The 21161-nt window shown below is 38.3% G+C and overlaps 1 protein-coding gene across 1 annotated transcript in view; it reads left to right on the forward strand.

The window, feature by feature from the left end:
• GTF2F2 (general transcription factor IIF subunit 2) overlaps positions 1-21161 on the forward strand; it is a 132251-nt gene that overhangs the window by 75441 nt on the left and 35649 nt on the right. The window contains exon 5 of the mRNA XM_037070895.1: positions 6273-6354. Within this exon, the coding sequence (XP_036926790.1) occupies positions 6273-6354 (82 nt within the window). The remainder of the gene's footprint in view (positions 1-6272; positions 6355-21161) is intronic.

The raw sequence follows: 21161 nt of genomic DNA on the forward strand, positions 1-21161 counted from the left end.
ATGAGGGGTGGAGCCTTAGGTGTGCAGCAGGGCAGGGCAACCCAGTTGCTGGGTTGTGACGCTGTATGAGGGGGGGAGGGTTAGAGAGGGAATAATGATGCTTGCTCCTCTCTCTCTCGGATTTCAGTCCCTTCTGCCTCTTCTCACAAGCAGATTGGTCCCTTCTGGTTCTGGTTCCCCAGTGGGTGGGCTTGTGTACATTTTAGAACCCCGTGGGTCTTCCCAACGAGCTTTCCTGTGAAGCTGGGAGTCTTTCCTGGCACCTCAAGCCCCGCAGTGTTTTCAATTGGTGCTATTAGGTTTTATTTCCTGGCACTGGGGCCCTGGGTTGCAGGGTCTGTCTCACTGCCCATGTTTTGCCTGGTTTATCTGCACCCAAATATGTGTCCACTGTCAACCAGCCACCTTGCATGCCTCACTGGGTCTGCTTGTTGCCTCCCCTGGCCCGGGCCTGCCAATCACTGCTTTTTCCTGCTGTGACCCCTCTCTGCCAGCCGCCTACTGGACCCCTCTTACTGCTCTGGATAAATGGTTTGTTGTTGTTGGACTTTGGTACGGTTCAGTTTTCTGTCTCTTTTGGTTGTGTTTTTGTTTCTATATCTTTGTGGTCCTTAAAATTGGTTGTGCAAGGAAGCACAGTGTTTCTACTTATGCCTCCATCTTGGCCAGAAGTCCTTCTTACTTTTTTTTTTTAAGAGATCTTGGAGATGCCAAGAACTTCATTGCCAAGGCCCAGAGATGGAATGTAACATCTCCAGAATAATACTATTTATAACAGCATCAGAACTAGAAGCCTTCAGTTCTTTTTTTTTTACATCCTTTTTTTAAAAAGAGATTTTATTTATTTTTAGATGGAGGGGAAGGGAGAGAGCAAGAAAGGGAGAGAAACATCAATTTGTGGTTGCCTCTTGCACTCCCCCAACTGGGGACCTGGCCCACAACTCACGCATGTGCTGTAGGCTGGGAATCCAACCCACAACCTTCTGGTTTGTACGCCGCCACTCAGTCAACTGAGCCACAACATCCGAGGCATGGAAGCCTTCAGTACATTTTATAGGATGTGCTTTGTGTAGTTAACTTTTCAGTCTCTTCCTTCATATTTTTATGGATAAGTAAAATAACCATCACCAAAAGCATGTGTTCATACTCATTATAATTCTTTGGGTACAATTAGCAGAAACCAGTTATTAACCAGCATAGAAAAAAAATTAAAATAAGTAAGTAGGAGGTGGCAAGGTGGGAGGGTATTGGGGGAGAATTTGGAAAGGATTTGGAATATATCCCAGAATCTAAAGAAGATGAGGACGAATGGCCAAGCCTAGGAAAAGGTAGGAACTGAGGCATTTCAAGGACTTAGTGGAATGAACTTATGTGGCATCTCTTTAGAGTGCTGTCATGACCATGTCCTTTCAGCAGTTTCTGGTGTGGGTCCCCTGGTTTAAAATTCCAAGTGAGAGAGAAAGAGATGAAAGCCATTGTACACACTGTATGCACCACCGTCACTGCCCTTCTGACTTACTTCCCAGTCTAAATCCAACCCATTCTTCAAGGTCCAGCACAAACATTGCTTTCTCTATCACAGCTCTTTTCTCTATCCCAGCTGGACATAATCTGCGTATGTGTGTGTTAATTGTTTATGTCTCTGTCTTAAAGCCCTTATAACCCTTAACAAATTTTATTGCTTCCCTTTTTTTAAAATTTATTGGGGTGACACTGGTTAACAAAAATTAATACAAGTTTTCAAACACACAATTCCAAAACACATCATCTGTACCTTGTATTGTGTGTTCACCATCCCAAGTCAAGTCTCCTTCTATCACCGTTTAACACCCCCCCCATACCCTCTTCCATGCCCTTCGGCAATCACCACACTATTGTCCTTGTCCATAGGTTCGTTCTTTTTTTTCTCTTTTTTCCTCTGTCCCTTCATGCCTCTGTCTTCCCCAATTAATTCTACTTTGTACAGTAGAATCCCACAGCCCATATAGAAGGACCAGTACTTGGTCAGTTAAATTCAAAGGTAGGCTATCATTAAATGATATTAATATGCATTTCTGATGCCTTAAACACTATATCTTAAAACTTATAAATATTGTAAATGTACATTTAGTTACTAGTATTCTTGTAGGTCATTGCTTCCAATATATGAGGCTGATTAAGCATCTGCTTTCTCTTATTTGTGAAGATTAAATGCAGTTTAGTTAGATTTTCAATTTTGGTTTCTTTAAAACGGAGCAAGAACTTTGGCACTCTGAAACAGTGTGAATTCAGAATCCTTCTTTGATGTTTCTCTGCTAGTCTTCTGTTGTCTCTGGATAATTTGACAATAGTTTTTTAACAATTTACCAAAACATTAAATCTAGCTTTCATAAAAGCATTTCCCTCCCTGATACTCATAAGTTAATAGGATTATGTAGTCTATAATCAAATTGTATAATTACTATCAGAGTAAACCTAGCATAAACAAGGTTCTAGCGTAGTTGGAGCAGAAGCTTGTGTGTGAGTACTGGAGATTTTAACCTACTGCCCACTAGTGTGTAGTAAGCTGTGGGCACCTGTTATTATATTTAAAAAAGGGGAGTTGAGAGTCTTGGTAATCTGGAGGAGTGTTAAATGGAGGTCTAGCAGACCTTCTTTTGGTGTATCAGAATGGTTTGTATGCCTGTCTGATTAATCACTCTGCCAGACCAGCAGATCTCAATGTGTTGATCTGAAAACTGCTGGGTACAGAAGTCTCTGAAACTTTTTCAAGAGATCTGTAAAATCAGAACTATTTTCACGATAATACCAAGCCTTTTTGCCTTTTTCACTCTGATTTTCTAAATGTTTCTCAATTTTAGTATCTAATATAGTATAGTAAATATTGATAGAAAAAAACCACATTAATAAAAGCTCTTTGGTGACCCTCAGTACTTTTTAAGAATATATGCCTGTTAGTAATTAGATGTACTGTATTCTGACTTCTTGAAGGCAGCAGCCATATTCCATTAATCTTTCTTATTTCTGATGTGTTTTTGCATTTCTTCTGCATAAAAGTCACTCAGTAAATATCTGATAAGTGTACGAGCAAAAAAATTTGATTATTTCAAGTATTTATGATCTCTCAAAATGTGCCAACAAAGTAGTCTCAAGTAAGGGTTCTTGTATTAATGAATATAACCTATAATTAACAGTGGTGGTATACAAATGTTTTAAATAATAAAATTTAATATTTAGTACCTTTCCCCTGAAATCTTAAACAATGTCTTGAGGAAGAAAAGAGGCATGGTTCAATGGAAAGAATATGAAAACATGTTCCTGAGAAGCTTTAAAAGGTGTGTGAAGACTTTAAATTTTCCTTAGTGAACTGTATCATAAATAAATTGGATTTTTAAAATTTATTTAAGAGGAGAAGGGAGAAGGACAAGTAAACAGAGATGTGACATTAAAAGCAGTCAATTCGTGGAAAGACTTTACCTTTCACTTGAGAAGCACTTAAAAGCTATTTTAGGTTTTAAAAAGCTACTTTTAGGTTTGAAACTAGGATATGGTGGTCTGAAAACTATCATCTGGAAAGTGAATTTTATTGCTTTTTGTGAGTGACCATGATTGAAGAATAATGATGAGAGTAGTGGCCATGTTGAAATGGGCCACAGGCTTTGGAATCATCCATTCAGGTATTATATGGAGAATGCTGACAGCAGAAACCTTTAACTGAAAGTTAAATTAGCCTGTTCACGTGGAGTAGTGAGGAATAAGTGAGGAACATTCACAGGTGCTATTAAAAGGTACGCCTTTTAATATTCAACATTAATAAACACAAGGATCTACTGTATAAGTTAATTTTTTTCAGGGACAGTATTCTAGTGGTATTTTGCTTTTTTGAAAAAAAAATGATTAATATATATTTTAATAGTGAATTTTTCTCATGGATTAATGATACTTTATACAGTATATTGAAATTTCTCCAAATCTTGCTAGTAAGACCGTTTTCTTAATAGAACTTTGAGCTTCAGTAAGAAGCAAACTTGAATGTAAGATTTGTTTTTGTTTTAAGAAAAGTCAAATTCTAATTTTAATCCTATTCAATTCATTAAGATATTATTTTTAGATGTTTAAATTTAATGTAAAATAATTAGGGGCTTATTATTTTCTTCCTGGCATATTTTGGTATAAGGTAGGCATGCTTCTCCTTATTACTCTTGATATCATCCAACAGTTCTTAAGAGTTGTTGCATTTGTTGCCCTAACAGGTCCTTGGACCTTTGAATTGCATGGTGTGTTCATATTTATTAGTTAGAGGCTACAATAGCGAGTCCCCTAGATTGTGAAGACAAAACTAGGAAAGCTCACCCTATGAAAGATTTTTTAGTATAAATCATGAAGGTATTGTTCTATGTGCTCTCTATAATTCAGTCAGTTTTTCTCTTTCCTCCAGTGAACTTCATGCTTCTTGAAAGACAGAACTGTATCTTAGTCATCTTTGATTCCACAATGCCTAGATGGTGCCCTTCATATTGTAGGCATTCAGTTAATGCTGGAAGAATGCATGAAGTCATTCTCCCTAGAGAGGTGAAATAGAAATGCTTTGCTGATGAGCCAAAGGATTTCCTGACTCTCTTCTCAAAACCTGAGTGAATTCTTACAGAAATATGATTGAGCCATAGCTATTTCTAACTGTAGTCATCCATTTCCAGACTGTAATAAAGCCTCCAGGACTTGTATGTCTGTTCTTTCACCAGATTGGGGAAATTGTCTTTCACTATTTTTTCAAGTAAGTTTTCAATTTCTTGGTCTTCCTCTTTTCCTTTTGGCACCCTTATGATTCGGACATTGGTATTTTGAAGCTGTTTCAGAGGTCTTTGAGCCTCTCCTCATTTTTTGAATTCTTGTTTCTTCATTGTGTTCCAACTGAATGTTTATTTCTTCCTTTTGTTCCATATTATTGATTTCTGTCCCCGTTTCCTTCCTGTCACTGTTATTCCCCTGTATAGTTGCTTCATTTCTTTGCATAGCCTTCACTTTTTATTTTGCAGCCATACTCAGCATTTCTTTGAGCATCCTGATTACCAGTGTTTTCAACTCTGCATCTGATAGGTTAGCTATCTCCTTAACACGTTGTTTTTCTGGAGTTTTGTTCTGTTTTTTTCACTTGGGCCATATTTCTTTGTCTTGGTGCACCAGTCTGGATGAATGGTTCTTCTCTAACTCCTTGGTTGTCAGACTGCCATACAGCTTAATTTTCTGGTAGTTCTGGTTGTTTATTGGTTTTTAACTTGGTTGTTCCCTTCTTTTGGTTGTGCGAGGAGGTGAAGCATATTTACCTATGCTTCTGTCTAGGCTGGAACTCTGAAAATTATTTCTGATGGTAGGGAAAATTGTTCTTCTTTTTGGACAATTATTCATAGCAGTTAAAGCTGTAGTTTGGACATACCCAAATTGATAATTCTGCTGAAAAGAGAAGGCAGAGCAGCTGGCAAGCAGAACTGGTCACAGAGTAACTTGGACAGTGGTCCTATCCAGTTTCACAATATTTTCTAGGCTGGCTGTTCTATTCACAGTGTATTCTAGAATTTTATTTACAGATACATGTATGTATCTATTATTCAATATTTTTCCATTTGATTTTGTGCTATTTTAAGCCAGCCTCTTTAGAAAGAGCTAAGTGTATAAAAACTTATTGGCAAGGGGCTGCAGCAGCCCAGTAAACAAACCAGACAGGGGCCCAGTTTTTTTGCTGGCCAAGAATAAGGTTTTCCTCTACTTTGACCAATGATTCTACTCTAAACTTAGAAATAATTTCTTTTGAAAAAATAAAATAACATAGAAACAGACTCATATATACAGAGAGCAGACTGACAGTTGACAGAGGGAAAGGGGATCAGGGCATTGGGTGAAAAATGTGAAGGGATTAAGAAATATAAGTTGGTCATAGTCACAGAGATGTAAATTACAGCATAGGGAGAATAGTCAATAAAATAATAGTAATATATGCATGGGGCCAGTTGGGTATTTGAACTATCAAGGGGACCAATCTATAAAGTATGTGATTGTCTAACCACTGTTCTGTACATCTGAAACTAATACAGAATAATATTGAATGTAAACTAGAATAATATTGAATGTAAACTATAACTGAGAAAAATACAATATATATATTCCTTTTTTCACTTGATTTTTATTGTTAAATTTTATTGTGATCATTATTAGTGTGGTTAATGTGTTAGCATAGAATCTTGAAAATGATAGTTAACTCTGTATATATTTGTGAATTTTTTTTCTTTCCATTCAAGATAAGCTTTCATTGGAAGGAATAGTGGTACAAAGAGCAGAATGCCGACCAGCTGCAAGTGAAAACTACATGAGGTTAAAAAGGTTGGTGATTTTTAACTTTAAAATAATACCTGATGTTTCCTTTTGGGGATTGACGTATATATGTTAGACTGCCTGTTGACTGCAACTGTAGTTATTGTTGAAAGTGGTTGCTTCAAAGTCTGTGAGTCTTAAAACCAATTAAGAATGAACTTCCAATAATAAAACATTTAAATAAGTCATAGAGGTGTAGTGTATAGCAGGTTGACTACAGTTATAATAATACTTTATTGTGTACTTGAAAGTTGCTGAGAGAGTTGAGCTTAGAAATTCTCCTCATAAGAAAATTGTAACTATGTATGGTGACTAATTTAATTACACTTACTGTGGTGAACATTTTGCAGTATATATGATTATGAAATAAATCATGTCCTATGCCTAAAAATATAACATTACATGTCAATTATGCTTCAATTTTTAAAAAGCCCAAGTAAGAATTTTTTTTGGCAAAGGACCTTTTAGAACCTGGGCTGTTTATTTGGGTTTTTTTAGGCTACTGTCTTAATATAACATGGAATGAAACATTTTTTTAAATATATTTTATTGATTATACCATGATAGTTGTTCTTCTATTCCCCCCCTTCATTTTCCTCCACCCTGCACACCCCTCCCCCACCATTCCTCCCCTTTAGTTTATGACCAAATGTCTCAACTTCATTAGATTCTATATTTCCCCTACTATTCTTGCCCCCCCCATCTATTTTCTACCTACTGTCTATGCTATTTTCTGAACCTTCTCACCCCTTCTTCTCCTCCCACTCCCCTGTTGCTAACCCTCCATGTGTTCTTCATTTCTATGTTTCCACTCCTGATCTAGCTGTCCTCTTAGTTTGCTTTTGTTTTAGGTGTGGTTGTTAATAACTGTGAGTTTGCTGTCCTTTCATTGTTCATATTTTTCATCTTCTTTTTCTTAGATAAGTCCCTTTAACATTTCATGTAATAAGGGCTTGGTGATGATGAACTCCTTGAACTTGACCTTATCTGAGAAGCACTTTATCTGCCCTTCCATTCTAAATGAAAGCTTTGCTGGGTAGAGCAATCCTGGCTGTAGGTCTTTGGATTTCATGACTTGGAATACTTCTTTCCAGCCCTTTCTTGCCTGTAAGGTCTCTTTTGAGAAATCAGCTGACAGTCTGATGGGAACTCCTTTGTAGGCAACTGTCCCCTTATCTCTTGCTGCTTCTAGAATTCTCTCCTTCATTTTAATCTTGGGCAATGTAATTATGATGTGACTTGGTGTGTTCCTTCTTGGGTCCAACTTCTTTGGAACTCTCTGAGCTTCCTGGATTTCCTGGAAGTCTGTTTCCTTTGCCAGACAGGGGAAATTCTCCTTTATTATTTGTTCAAATAAGTTTTCCACTCATGGCTGTTCCTCTTCCCCTTCTTGTGCCCCTATAATTCAGATGTTGGAACATTTAAAGATGTCCTGGAGGTTCCTGCGTCTCTCCTCATTTTTTTGAATTCTTGTTTCTTCATTCTTTTCTGTTTGGTTGTGTCTTTCTTCCTTCTGGTCCACTCCCTTGATTTGAGTCCCAGTTTCCTTTCCATCACTGTTGGTTACCTGTGCATTTCCCTTCATTTCAATCAGTTTAGCCTCCATATGTTCCTTTAATTTGTGGCTAAAATCAACCAGTTCTGTGAGCATCCTGATCATCAGTGTTTTGAACTGTGCATCTGAAAGGCTGGCTATTTCTTGGTCACTTAGAATTATAGGCTCTGGGGCTGTGAGCTGTCCTTGGGTCATAATGCTTGGTCTGTTCACACCTGTTATGTGTGAGGGGCGGAGCCTTCGGTGTTCACCACAGCGGGGCAACCCAGTTGCTGGGTTGTGATGCTGTATATGGGGGCGGGGCCAGAGAGGGAAAAAAACATGGCGCTTTGCTCCACTCCACTCTCTCTCAGATTTCTGTCCCCTCTGCGGCTTCTCACAAGCAAATTGGGCCCCTCTGGTGCCGGTTCCCAGGTGTGTGGGCCCATGTACTCTCCAGGACCCTGTGGGTCTCTCCAATGAACTCTCTGTGAGCCTGGGAGCCTCTCCTGGCCCCTCGACCCCGAGAAAGTCTTTCCAGTTGGTGCTTTCAGATTCTAATTCCCGTCACTGGGGCCCTAGCCTGCAGGGTCTGTCTCACTGTTTGCTCCTTTGCTTGGTTTACCTGCGCGCGACTGTGTGACTGCAGTCAGCCAGCCGCCCTGCGCCCTCACTAGGTCCACCCATCGCCACCCCACACTTGGGATCCACCAACCACCTCTGCCTCCGCTCCTGGGTTGGTAGGGCTGAATGGGCTTTCCAGCCCGACCCCGTTCTGCCGCTGCCTCCACCCCTCTTACCGTTCTGGCTGAGTGATTTGTTGTTGTTGGACTTCTGTACAGTTCAATTTTCACTGCTTTGGCTGCGTTTTTGTGTCTAAAACTTTGCTGTCTTTAAATTTAGTTGTGGGAGGGGGCACAGTGTTTCCACCTACGCCTCCATCTTGGCCAGAAGTCCACCCTTTTCCACTTTTGAACAGGGCAAATGTTTTGTAATTAACATTTAACAATGATGATTGCAGTCTTGGCTAGTGTGGCTCAATGTGTGCCGGCCCGTGAGCTGAAAGGTTGCCAGTTCGATTCCCAGTGGGGCCCGGTCCTCTGTGGGGGCAACTGATTAATGTACATCTCACACATTGATGTTTCTGTCCCTCTCTTTCTCCTGCCTTCCCCTCTCTCTAAAAGTAAATAAATAAAATTTTTTTAAAAAAGGTGATGATTGCAAGTTCTTGATATGCTAAATTTTATGACTTTCAAAGAGTCAGCAATTTTTAAACCCTAAATAAATGTATTATAGTTTATATTTGACTATATGTCAGTCCCATGTAGTTCAGAATTATAAATTTGTTTGTCTCAGCACTTACTAATTGAAACAAAAAAAACAAAAATATCTGGCCTCCTGGAGCTTACATTTGAGCGGATAGTAGGTACACAGAAGTGGTGTTGAGCGCACCTGTTCAACAGCTGTGGCAGCCTCTCTGGATTCCAGTGTCCTCAATTGTAAAAGAGGCTGGTTGAGCTGGGTTTTCTTTAAATTGCACATCATCTTTTTAATTTTTCTCCTTTTGTCAAATAGATTAGAGTTTGTCTTTTGGGAATGAAAGAAAGAGACTGATTTTCTTGTCCAATAACTCTCTCATTTAAATACCTTCCCAGGGCAAGTAAAAGTATGACAATTAAAGTGAAAAAAAATGTATAATAGAAGATAACTTTGGGACTTAGACAGATTTTTCTCTCTTTGTGTTTATCCTGTGGAGTTTATTATGTAATACAAGTCTCTTTGAAGATTTGTCTTCAAATAAGTACTGAATTGGAAAATGCAAAATCTGGTTACTGTACTGCTTGCCAAGATTTTTTCCTCTGGTCTTAATTTTCTTTAAAGGTTTCTAAAGATTTCTGATGAGCCGGCAGGTCATCTGTATTTGTGAAATGGCTGCCTTTTTTTCTTAACAAAAAAGAAAGTAAAATCGTTTAGACTTTGGAGTGTGCTAAAAGACCAGCCATTATATATTTAGGTTACTTAAGTGACTTATGGAAACACTGTGATTCAGAAGATAATAATTATCTGAGTTTCATAAAATAGATGATAACCATCCAAGTTTCATGAAACAGATGATAACTAACATAAAGTCTTGAAGACTGAGAGTTTTTGACTAAGTGAAAGAAAGGAGTAAGAACACTTTAGTTAAAGAAAGAAACATGCAGGCACAAAGAGTTGGAGAACACATTAGAAACTTGTGTATCGTTCTGCAAGCCTGGAATGCAGTATTTTTTTGAGGCAGAACAGAAACTCCAGCTCATATCTCTTCTTTGAACTGCAAACTTAAATATCCAAAAGCTTGGTTCATTTCAGATATGTCAAAAACTGGACTCCTAGTTCTTCCCCCAAAACCTGCTCCATCGGCTTTCTTATTGAGTTAATGCTATATCTGTCCTCCCATTTTGTCAGTCCAAGCCTTGAATATACTTTTGATTCGTTTCTCACATCCCATATCCTATGTATCTGAAAAATCTGATTAATTGTACCTTTAAAATATCCCACATCTACAGTCTTATGTCTCATCACCCACATGATGTCATTATTTCTCACCTGGATCACCACAGTAACCTCCTAATAGTAGAGATCCTGCTTCCTCCATTCTTGCTGTACTGTATGTAGTCTGTTGTCAGTGCAGTAGCCAGAGCAGTTTTTAAAAAAATCTGTCAAATCATGCCATTTCTCTGCTCACATGTCACTTGACATGCTTGCTATAATACTCAGAATAAAATTCAAGTCCTTACAGTTGTCTGCAGGGTCCTACATAATCACCCTACCATTTCCTCCCCCTTTCCCCCATCCTCATCTCCTTCCCTCCCTTTTTTTTACTCAGTTCCAACCACATTGATTTCCTAATAGTCCATGAGCACTTTGGCACACTTCTGTAGTAGGTTCTTTGTACTGGTTGTGCTTTTCTGCCTGCAACATGCTTTTTCAGATAACTGCAGGGCTTACCTCCTTACCTCTTTCAAGTATCTCTCAGATTATACTTTAATAAGGCCTACCCTGACCATCTTACTTCCTTCCATACTTGTATTTTCTCTTTAGCATATAACACTTAATGTACTATATAATTTATATTTATTGCCATGTTTGCTCTAGTGGAGTTCAAGTTCCCATGGGTTTTTTTGTTTGTTTTGTTTGTGTATGTGTGTGCCTATTTTGTTCACTCTCACACACATACATACACACACACAAGCTAAGAGGCTGATGTAATAATCCAGGTACATAATGTCTGAATGATCCAACAAGCTGGTTCTCATTAGAAGGAACATGAGACACAGGGTTTTAAGGATATTTGGAGATAAGAGTTATGGGACTTGATGAACTCATCTCAAACTTCAGTGGTTGTGGGGCAAAAGACCTTCTATGGTCACACTGATGGTGGTAGCTCTTATTTGTAGCCTGGGTGTACTTCCTGCCGTGAATCCCCAGATTGGTTCCATACCATTCTGAGCATGGTACAGGACCGTTTACACTGAGGAAGGGACAGGGATAAGGAAGTTCTTTTAGTTCCCCTTTCCATTTTAATTTAAATCCTTGTTGATAATTTACATAAAAACTTTATAGAGTCCTGGCTGGTGTGGCTGAGTGAATTGAGTGCTGGCCTGAGAACCAAAATGTTGTTGCTTTGATTTCCAGTCAGGGCATGTGCCTGGGATACGGACCAGGTCCTCAGTGCAGGACGTGCAAGAGTCAACTACACACTGATGTTTCGCTCTCTCTTTCTCCCTCCTTCCTTTCTCACTAAACATAAATAAAAAAAATATTTTTAAAAATTATAAGAAAATAGCCCTGGCTGGTGTAGCTCAGTGGATTGAGTGCGGGCCTGCGAACCACACTATTGCGGTTCAATTCCCAGTCAGGGCACATGCCTGGGTTGCAGGCCAGTTCCCAGCAGGGGACTCACGAGAGGCAACCATACATTGATATTTCTCTCCTTCTCTCCTTCCCTTCCCCTCTAAAGATAAATTAATAAAATCTAAAAACAATTATAAGAAAATAATTGACCTTTCCTTTTAAAAAAATCCAAAATCAAATGATTTAAATTGCAGGTAGAGTACCAGTGGGCAAATTCTTCCTCCAGATAGTTAATTAAGTCTTTGAACCTGAAGATACACACACACACACACACATATACACAGGATTATCTAAAAAAATGTATTTACTGACAGTATAGTGAGGGAGGCAAGAGGGGATAGAAACGTAGCATACTCTGACTGATGTGACTCAGCTAGTTGCATAGCAGAAGGTCACTGGTTGGATTCCTTGTCAGGGCACATGCCTGGGTTGCAGGGTTTTTTTCCTAGACAGGGAGCGTATGAAAAGCAACTGATCAATATCTCTTTCTTACACTGATGTTTTTCTTTCTCCCTCCCATTCCCTCTCTCTAAAAATAAATAAATAAAATCTTAAGGAAGGAAGGAAGGAAGATACTAATGAATGAACATGGTGGCAGATTTCCAGATGTACATGACATCAAATGTAATTGTTTGAGAACAGAATTGTCTCACTTTCTGGCTTCATTTTAGGTATTCCCCTTTACATAGACACCAGATAGCTGTATCACACTAGAAGCTGTTATTCTAGATGTGCCAAGCACTTTTATGCCTTTGTAACATTCTCCATGCTCTACCTACAATGCCTTATCTCCCTTCTGCCAAGGTTCTTTTGAACCTTTAAAACCAATCCAGTTTTTGCTTACTCAACTCAGGGAGACCTTTATAGAGCTTCCACTCCCCATTCTAGTTAGGATCTGCCATCCTCCTTTTCTACGTTTCACATACTTATTTATTCTTTTTTAATGATTTCTAGAAAAGTCTATGTTTTCTACCATTTAGGTGTACATAGTTGCATTTTCTGCAGGATTATGAACTTAACAAAAAGTAAAGACTGTGAGTTTTATTTTTCTTCCTTTTTTTCTTTGCACTCTCCCTCCCTCTTTTTATATTCTCTGCAATTAGCATAGTGTATTGCAAATATAAAATATCCAGAACTATTTGTTGGGTTGAAATATATTGAAAAAGAAAGGAATGCCAAAACTCTAGGTATGGAAACATAAAAATCCACAACACTCAGTTTTTTAATTGTCTTACTCAGAACTGCATTTGAAACCTGGAATTGATTTTTTGGTTCATATATACAGGCATATAGCACATGCTGCATACACATATGTTGCTTTGAGAAGGGAGAAATGATTATAAAACAAATACAGAAATACTTCATCAACAATTTAAGAATATAATTATTCTTCATTTATATTATTGAAAATTATTCAAAATATAAAAAATAGTCTTCCATTTACAGAGGACTAGAAGAGCCTTCCAAAGAAGAACTTTCATTACTTAAGTTGGAAATAGTTTTGTGACTCAGTGAGTTTTCACTGTATTATATTTTAGCAAATAGCACCTAAATTATATGCTTAGTAACATAAACAAGTGTATTGCACAGTATATTTTATGTTTATAAATAATGCTCTTTAAAAATGAGTACTGTCACTGTAACAGGATTTTACATTATATTTTTAATTATATTTTATTGATTATGCTATTACAGCATAATCCATAATTACAACAACATAGTTGCCCCTATTTTTCCCCCATACCTCCTCCACCAAACATCCCCCAAGTCCCTTTTAGGCCATCCTCACACCATTATTCATGTCTATGGGTCATGCATATAAGTTCTTTGGCTACTCCATATCCCCATGACTGTTCTGTAACTACCTGTTTGGGCTTAATCGTCTTACCTCTTCACCCATTCCCCAAACACCCACCATCTGGTAACCATCAAAACCCTCTTCATATCCATTATTCTGTCTCGGTTCTTCTTGTTTGCTTAGTTTGTTTTTTTGATTCAGTTGTTCTCTATTCCCACTTTGCTGAGTGTTCTTAATCATAAATGGGTGCTGTACCTTATCAAGTGCTTTTTCTGCATCTGTTGATATGATCATGTGGTTTTTGTCTTTGCTTATGTTTATGTGATATTACATTTACTGATTTGTGAATATCGAACCATCCTTGCATCCCTGGGATGAATCCCACTTGATCATGGTGTATGATTTTTTTAATGTATTGCTGCATGTGGCTAGCCAATATTTTGTTGAGGATTTTAGCATCTATGTTCATCAGTAATATTGGCCTGTAGTTTTCTTTCTTTGTTGTATCTTTATCTGGTTTGGGGATTAGGATGATACTGGCTTCATAAAAAGAGTTTGGGAGTCTTCCCTCTTCTTGGATTTTTTTTGGAAAAGTCTGTGAAGGATGGGGGTTAGCTCTTAAATGTTTTTTAAAATACTCCTGTGAAACCATCTGGTCCAGGGATTTTGTGTGTCGGAAGCTTTTTGATTACTGTTTCAATTTTATCAGGTGTTAGTGGTGTGTTCAGTCTTTCTGCTTCTTCACTGAGTTTTGGAAGATTATATTTTTCTAGAAATTTGCCCATTTTGCCTAGGATTTCAAATTTCTTGGCATATAGTTCTTTGTAGTAAGTTCTTAAAATCCTCTAAATTTCTGTGGTGTCAGTTGTAATCTCTCCTCTTTAATTTCTGATTGTGTTTATTTGGGTCCTCTCTCTTTTTTTTCTTGATGAGTCTTCTTAAAGTCTTGTTGATTTTGTTTGTCTTTTCAAAGAACCAGCTCCTATATTCAAAAGTTTGTTATTTTTTCAGTGATTGTGGGTTTTCTTTAAAATCCTAAGACAGGCTTTTCTCTTTGGGAATGGGACATTGGCTGTGGAGGGGAGGAAAAGGAAAAAAAATAAGGTTCTTCTCTATGCTGAGACATCATGTACTGGAAAGCAGGTTGTGATGCAAATTCTTTCCTGAGGGGAGGTTATCATGCTGCACCTGCCTAGATTCCTAATGTCCTATATTATACTAAAAGATGTCTTAGAGTGTCTTATTGGAAGGGAAGAGAAAAAGACCCCCTTCTTCAGTAAATCTTTACATAATTTTTGGGTGTTGCCCTTCAAGTGCTTGAACTCTATTTATGCCCAAAGAAGTTCCTGCAAATAAAATTTTGTTTAATGCAATAAAAACACTAATGCATTTCTTCTCGCTACATTTAAACTATTTGAATATATTTAGTACCATCATGTTGACTCTTCATATATAAATTTCATGAAGAATAATTTTTATAAGTGATTTTTCTTACCGATTAGTATGTCATAGTTATATCCTTTTTGTTAAGAAGATACAAGATGAGTACTTCCAATCGAGATTGTGGTGTAGGAAAATACAGCTTGCTCCTCACACAACCATAGCAAAAATCACAACTAAAATACAAAGCAACTATCACCCAGAGTTACCAGAAAATAGAGCTCTGTGGAAGTCTGACAACAAAGTTATTACAGAAATCACATTCATCCAGTGCAGTAGGCAGTGCCACATGCACGTGTGGTGGATAGAAATTGGGAGGTATATCCCTGGAGCAAGGGATGCCAGCCCCACACCAGACCACCCACCCCAGGGTTCTGTTGTCAGGAACATATGTCCTTCTGGCTGTGAAAACCACTGGTAATTGGGTAAGGGAAGAAACTGGGATCCTGAGGCATCTCCTCTTATAGGGCCTGAAACAAACTTAGGGCTTAAGCAGACTCACTCCTGCAAGGCTCCAGCACCAGGGCTAGAGCTTGAGGGGCACCAGTGGTATACAGGGAGAAACTGAAGTGTCTGGCATTAGGATGAGTGCTGGATGATAGCTTCCTCTGAATAAAACCCCAGACACCAGGCAGTAGCCATAGTCCCTTTTCCGACCTTCACCAACACGGAGCCAGAGAACAAAGACACCATATCTGAGACTCTATCAACCTAGTTCACATGGGCTGCCTTGCCATGGTGATGACCTAAGACTCTACCTGATCCAACTTATGGGTGTGCTTTTCAACAGTAGGTCACACTACTAAGACAGGGTTTCAAAGCAGCTCTACCTGACACATAGAAACAAACACAGGGAGACTGTCAAAACAAGGAGATAAGGAAATATGGTCCAAATGAAAGAACAGAACAAAACTCCAGAAAAAGAACTAAACAAAGTGGAAATAATCTATCAGATGCAGAGTTGAAAACACAGGTTATAAGGATGCCCAAGGAACTCATTGGGTACTTTTAACAATATAAAAAAAGACCCAGGCATAAATGAATGTCACACTAAATGAAATGAAGAAAAATTTACATGAAAACAACAGTGGAGTGGATGAAGCCAAGAATCGAATCAATGATTTGGAAATAAAGAAAAAACCATTCAATCAGAGCAGCAAGAAGGGAAAAAAATTCAAAATAATGAGAACAGGCAAAGAGCCTATGGGACAACTTCAAACATACCAAAATTTGAATCATAGGGGTGCTGGAATAGAAGAGAAAGAGCAAGAAATTGAAAACTTACTTGAGAAAATAATGAAATAAACCTTCCCTAATCTGGTGAAGGAAATAGACATACAAGTTCAGGAAGTACAGAGAGTACCAACCAAGATAGACTCAACGTGGACAACACCAAGACACAGCATAATTAAAATGCCAAAGGTTAAAGATAATCTTAAAAGCATCAAGAGATGAGCAGATAGTTACCTGAAAAGGAGTTCCCATAAGACCGTCAGTTGATTTCTCAAAAGAAATTTTGCAGGCTAGAAGGCACTGGCAAGAAGTATTCAAAGTGATGAAAAGCTAGGATCTACATTTCAGATTTCTCTATCTTCTGAGGCTGTCATTTAGAATTAAAGGGCAGACAAAGTCCTTTCCAGACTAGGTGAAGCCAAAGGAGTTCATCATCACAAAACCATTATTATATGAAATGTTAAAGGGACTTACATAAGAAAAAGAACATCAAAACCATGAACAGTAACATGGCAATAAATTCAAAACTATCAACAATTGAATCTAAAAAACAAACACAGCAAACAAGAAGAACAGAAACAGAATCATGGATTTGGAAATCATTTGGAGGGTTATTGGGAGGGGGAAGGGGAATAATGAGGGAAAGGGTGCAGTGATTAGGAAGTACAAATTTATAGGTTCAGAATAGACAGGAGGATGTTAAGAACAGTATAGGAAATGGAGTAGCCAAAGAACTTATACGCATGATCCACAGGCATTAACTGGGGCTGTACTGCTAGAGGAATGGAGGTATTGGGTAGAGGGGGACTGAGGGGGAAAATTGGGACAACTGTAATAGCATAATCAATAAAATACATATTTAAAAAACATAAGATGAATTACAGATATCATGATTTTACAATTTATTGTTAAAATTGAACTTTGAGAATGAAGATGAGCACTAGTCAGAGAGCGTACCATATTAAGACAACAATATAAGTAGTTCCAGATAAAGTAGGTTGTAAGGCCACCCTTATTGTGGATAGCCTAGATACACCAAACTGCTAACCTTTTAAAACAACAACTAAAAGTAAGGGATATATAATAGAAGTGCTAGCAGGAAATGTGTACTAGAAATTCTAGACTGGAGCCAACTGCTATCGCTAAACAAATTGTTGTGTGCTTCCCAGTAGTCACAAAATTGGAAATGTGATGGTACTGTATTAACATTTTCATGTAAATTTTTAAGTATATTTTATTGATTATGCTATTACAGTCATCCCATTCTTTTTCTTCCATTTATCTCCCTCTCCCTGGTACCCTTGACTTAGAAGCACTGTATCTGCCCTTCCATTCTAAATGAAAGCTTTGCTGGATAGAGTAATCTTGGATATAGGTCCTTGCCTTTCATGACTTGGAAAGCACCTTCAGGCACACCTTCTTGCCTGCAAGATTTCTTTTGAGAAATCACCTCATGGCCTTATGGGCACTCCTTTGTAAGCAACTCTCTCTTCTTGCTGCTTGTAAGATTCTCTCCTTATCTTTAATCTTGGGTAATTTAAATATGATGTGTCTTTGTGTGCTCCTCTTTGGGTCCAACTTGTTTGGGACTCTCTGAGCTTCCTGGGCTTATGAGTTTATTTCCTTCACCAGATTGGGGAAGTTTTCCTTCATTATTTTTTCAAATAAGTTTTGAATTTCTTGGTTTTTCTCTTCTCCTTTGGGCACCCCTATGATTCAGATTTGGGAATGTTTAAAGTTGTTCCAGAGGTTCCTGATCCTCTCCTCATTTTTTTTTGAATTCCTTTTTCTTCATTAGGTTTTGGTTGATTATTTCTCCCTCCTGTTCCAAATCATTGATTTGAGTCCTGGTTTCCTTCCTATCGCTGTTGGTTCCCTGTATACTTTACTTTATTTCACTTTGTATAGCCTTAACTTCTTCCTTCATTTTGTGGCCATACTCACTCATTTATGTGAGGACCCTGATTACCAGCATTTTCAACTCTGCATCTAATAGGTTGGCTATCTCCTTGTTACTTAGCTTTTTTTCTGGAGTTTTGATCTGTTTTCTTTCATTTGGCCATATTTTTTTGTCTCAGCACAGTGGTGTGGATGAATGTTTTTTCTTTAACTCCTAGGTTGTTGGACTTCCGTGCAGCTTGATTTTCTGGTATTTCTGTTTGTTTTTTTGTCTTTAAATTGGCTGTTTTCTTCTTTTAGTTGTATGTTTCCACCTAGGCCAGAACTCTTAATGTAATTTTATATCAATTTTTATATTATCTTTGCAAAATGAATAATAAATGAGAAATAGTTTTATAGAAAAACATTTTTTCTATTAATCCTCAATAAGGGTTGAGGTTATAGTAATTTGGAGTTTTATAATTTTATGACTAGTGAAATATAGTATTACATTTTGGCTTTCTAGTGATCATATTTCAAATAGCTTTTATTGAACAGAACTTTTGGAGAATATCGAAGTTCATGGTCAATATCTTTTTTTTGAGGATGCTTTCATTTGCAGGTATTGGAAAACCCAAAGCAAATGGCTTAAAAATAAAAGGAATTCATTGACTCACAAGAATCAGATCCATTGGTGTTGGTAGGCTTCAGCCAGGTTTCTAACTAGAACTTCTCAATATCATCAGTGCTATAGCTGTGTTTCTGATTTTTTTGGGTCTGTCATTCTCCAGCCTGACTATATTCATTCTGGCTTGTCTCCTGGTAGCAAGATGGCTCCATGCACCTCTCAGGATTATCAACCTCTTTATTCATATGGGGCAGGAGGAGTTAAGTGAGTAGTTTAAGTAACTAACTTGCCTCTAAACAAAACCCTTCACTTCCTTCAGTGGGCTGACATGGATTTTGAATCTATCTCTTAACCAATGAATGTATCAGTGGAAGTGGGGTGCATGGACTGGTTATGGCCCAACTATAGAAATGTGTAGGAGGTAGGGTTAATCCCATCCAAAGCATGTGACCACTCCTCAGTAGGGAAGGGGCAGAGTGGACATTAGGGAGGCAATCATAAGATCTTCAGCAAAACTTTCTTACCAGAAAGCATCTTAGGAATAGGAAAACTCATCAGAGACATTCATATCCTTGATTACTTTCCTAAAGAGGGTCAAGACTTTTATTAGAAAGCAGTTCTGGATCTACAAAGATGCCTTGGTAATAGATTGAGGAAGTTAAGAGGTTGGCCTCTGGAGTCAAACTGCCTGGGTTCAAAGACTGGCTTCCCTTTTTACCGGTTATGTGATCTTAGGCAAAGTATGATTCTCTGTACTTCATTTATCTCAGTGTTATAAATATTAAATAAAATATAATAATACATGAGCTATCTGACACAGAGTAGATAATAAATAAATACTAAGTATGTTTATGACGATTAACTAAGATTTCCTGTCCTAAAACTCTCCTGGAGATATTCCCCACTCCATCCTGTTCTCATGACAGAAGAGACTTATATACAAGGATTTTTTTCTGAATCCCTGCCCTAAGGTAGTTAACCTAATTTAATAAAGTTTACATTAGAACTAGAACAGAAAGGTAAATAGATTGGAGAGAAAGAATCAGAAGATTTCATTACAGAATCCATGATAATAATCCTGTCTTCAAAACAGAAATCCTAAAGTGGTAGATTAGACCACCTGGATATTATCCAAATTCAGACCTGGGAAACTGAGTTAATCCTTTCTTTATAGCCTTTCCATCTACTCTGTTCTGAGTCCTCAAGTATTCCTCGATGTTGTTGCTATCAGTTGCATCTATATATATTTTTTTAAATAATGGGTTTTTAGTTTATAAATCTTCTGAATGTTCAGAATCTTCCTGGAAAGTATAAAGGATATTAACCCTGAAATTTTCCAGAGTTGTCCTAGTAAACAGTCTTATCATCCTCTCCTGTGAAGCTTTGATGATTCTCCTGAGGGACCCACATGTGTGATTGTTAAATTGTGGGGCTATACATCTTTTTTTAATTTAAATTTATTGGGATGACAATAGTTAATAAAATTATATAAGATGTAGTGCATATATACAGTGGAATGCGATTCAGCTATAAAAGGTAAAATGCTGACATTTATGACAACATGGATAGATCTTTAGAATATCATATAGACTTCTGGCCAAGATGGAGGCATAGGTAGAAACACTGTGCCTCCTCCCACAACCAAAATAAGGACAACAACAATTTAGAAACAAATAACCAGAACTGACAGAAAATTGAACTTTATGGAAGTCAGACAACCAAGGAGTTAAAATAGACACATTCATCCAGGCTGGTAGGAAGGGCAGAGTCAGGGAATCTGGAAAGAGAGGACTGAGCGAAGAGGGGTCACAGCATGAAAAGTAGTGGCGCTGGGTGCGCAAGGCACCTCAGGTGCTCAAGACAGCAGCAGGCGGACCGTGGGTGTGCAGGTGGTGGCTAGCAGACCTGAGGCACGGGGGGGCAAAGGAAAGACCCAGCAAGGCAGTGATTGTGAAGCCAGGCACTATGCGCAAGGCAGCTGGCTGACCCAGTAGTCCTACATTCGTGCACAGATAAACCAGGCAAAACTGGGGAGCAAGATAGACCATGCAACCCAGGGTCCCAGCGCCGGGAAATAAAGCCTCAAAACAGTGATTAAAAACATGAGTTGGGGGTTTGCGACTCAGGAAGAGACTTCCAGCCTCACAGGAGAGTTCATTGCAGAGAGCCACAGAGTCCTAGAACGTACACAAGCCCACATACATGGGAATCAGAACAAGTAGAAACAAATTTGCTTGGGGGGAGTGGAGAAAGGGACTTAAATCCCATAGAGAGTGGAGCAAGTGCTCTTGTTCCCTCTCGGACTCTGCCCCTGCCCCCACATACAGTGTCACAACCCAGCCACTGGGTTGCCCCGCCCTGATGGACACCTAAGGCTCCACCCCTCATACATAACATGCACGACAAAG

The sequence above is a fragment of the Sturnira hondurensis genome, unplaced genomic scaffold (genome assembly GCF_014824575.4).
Source record: "Sturnira hondurensis isolate 20B ecotype Veracruz unplaced genomic scaffold, ASM1482457v3 Scaffold0019117, whole genome shotgun sequence".
Classification (NCBI taxonomy): domain Eukaryota; kingdom Metazoa; phylum Chordata; class Mammalia; order Chiroptera; family Phyllostomidae; genus Sturnira; species Sturnira hondurensis.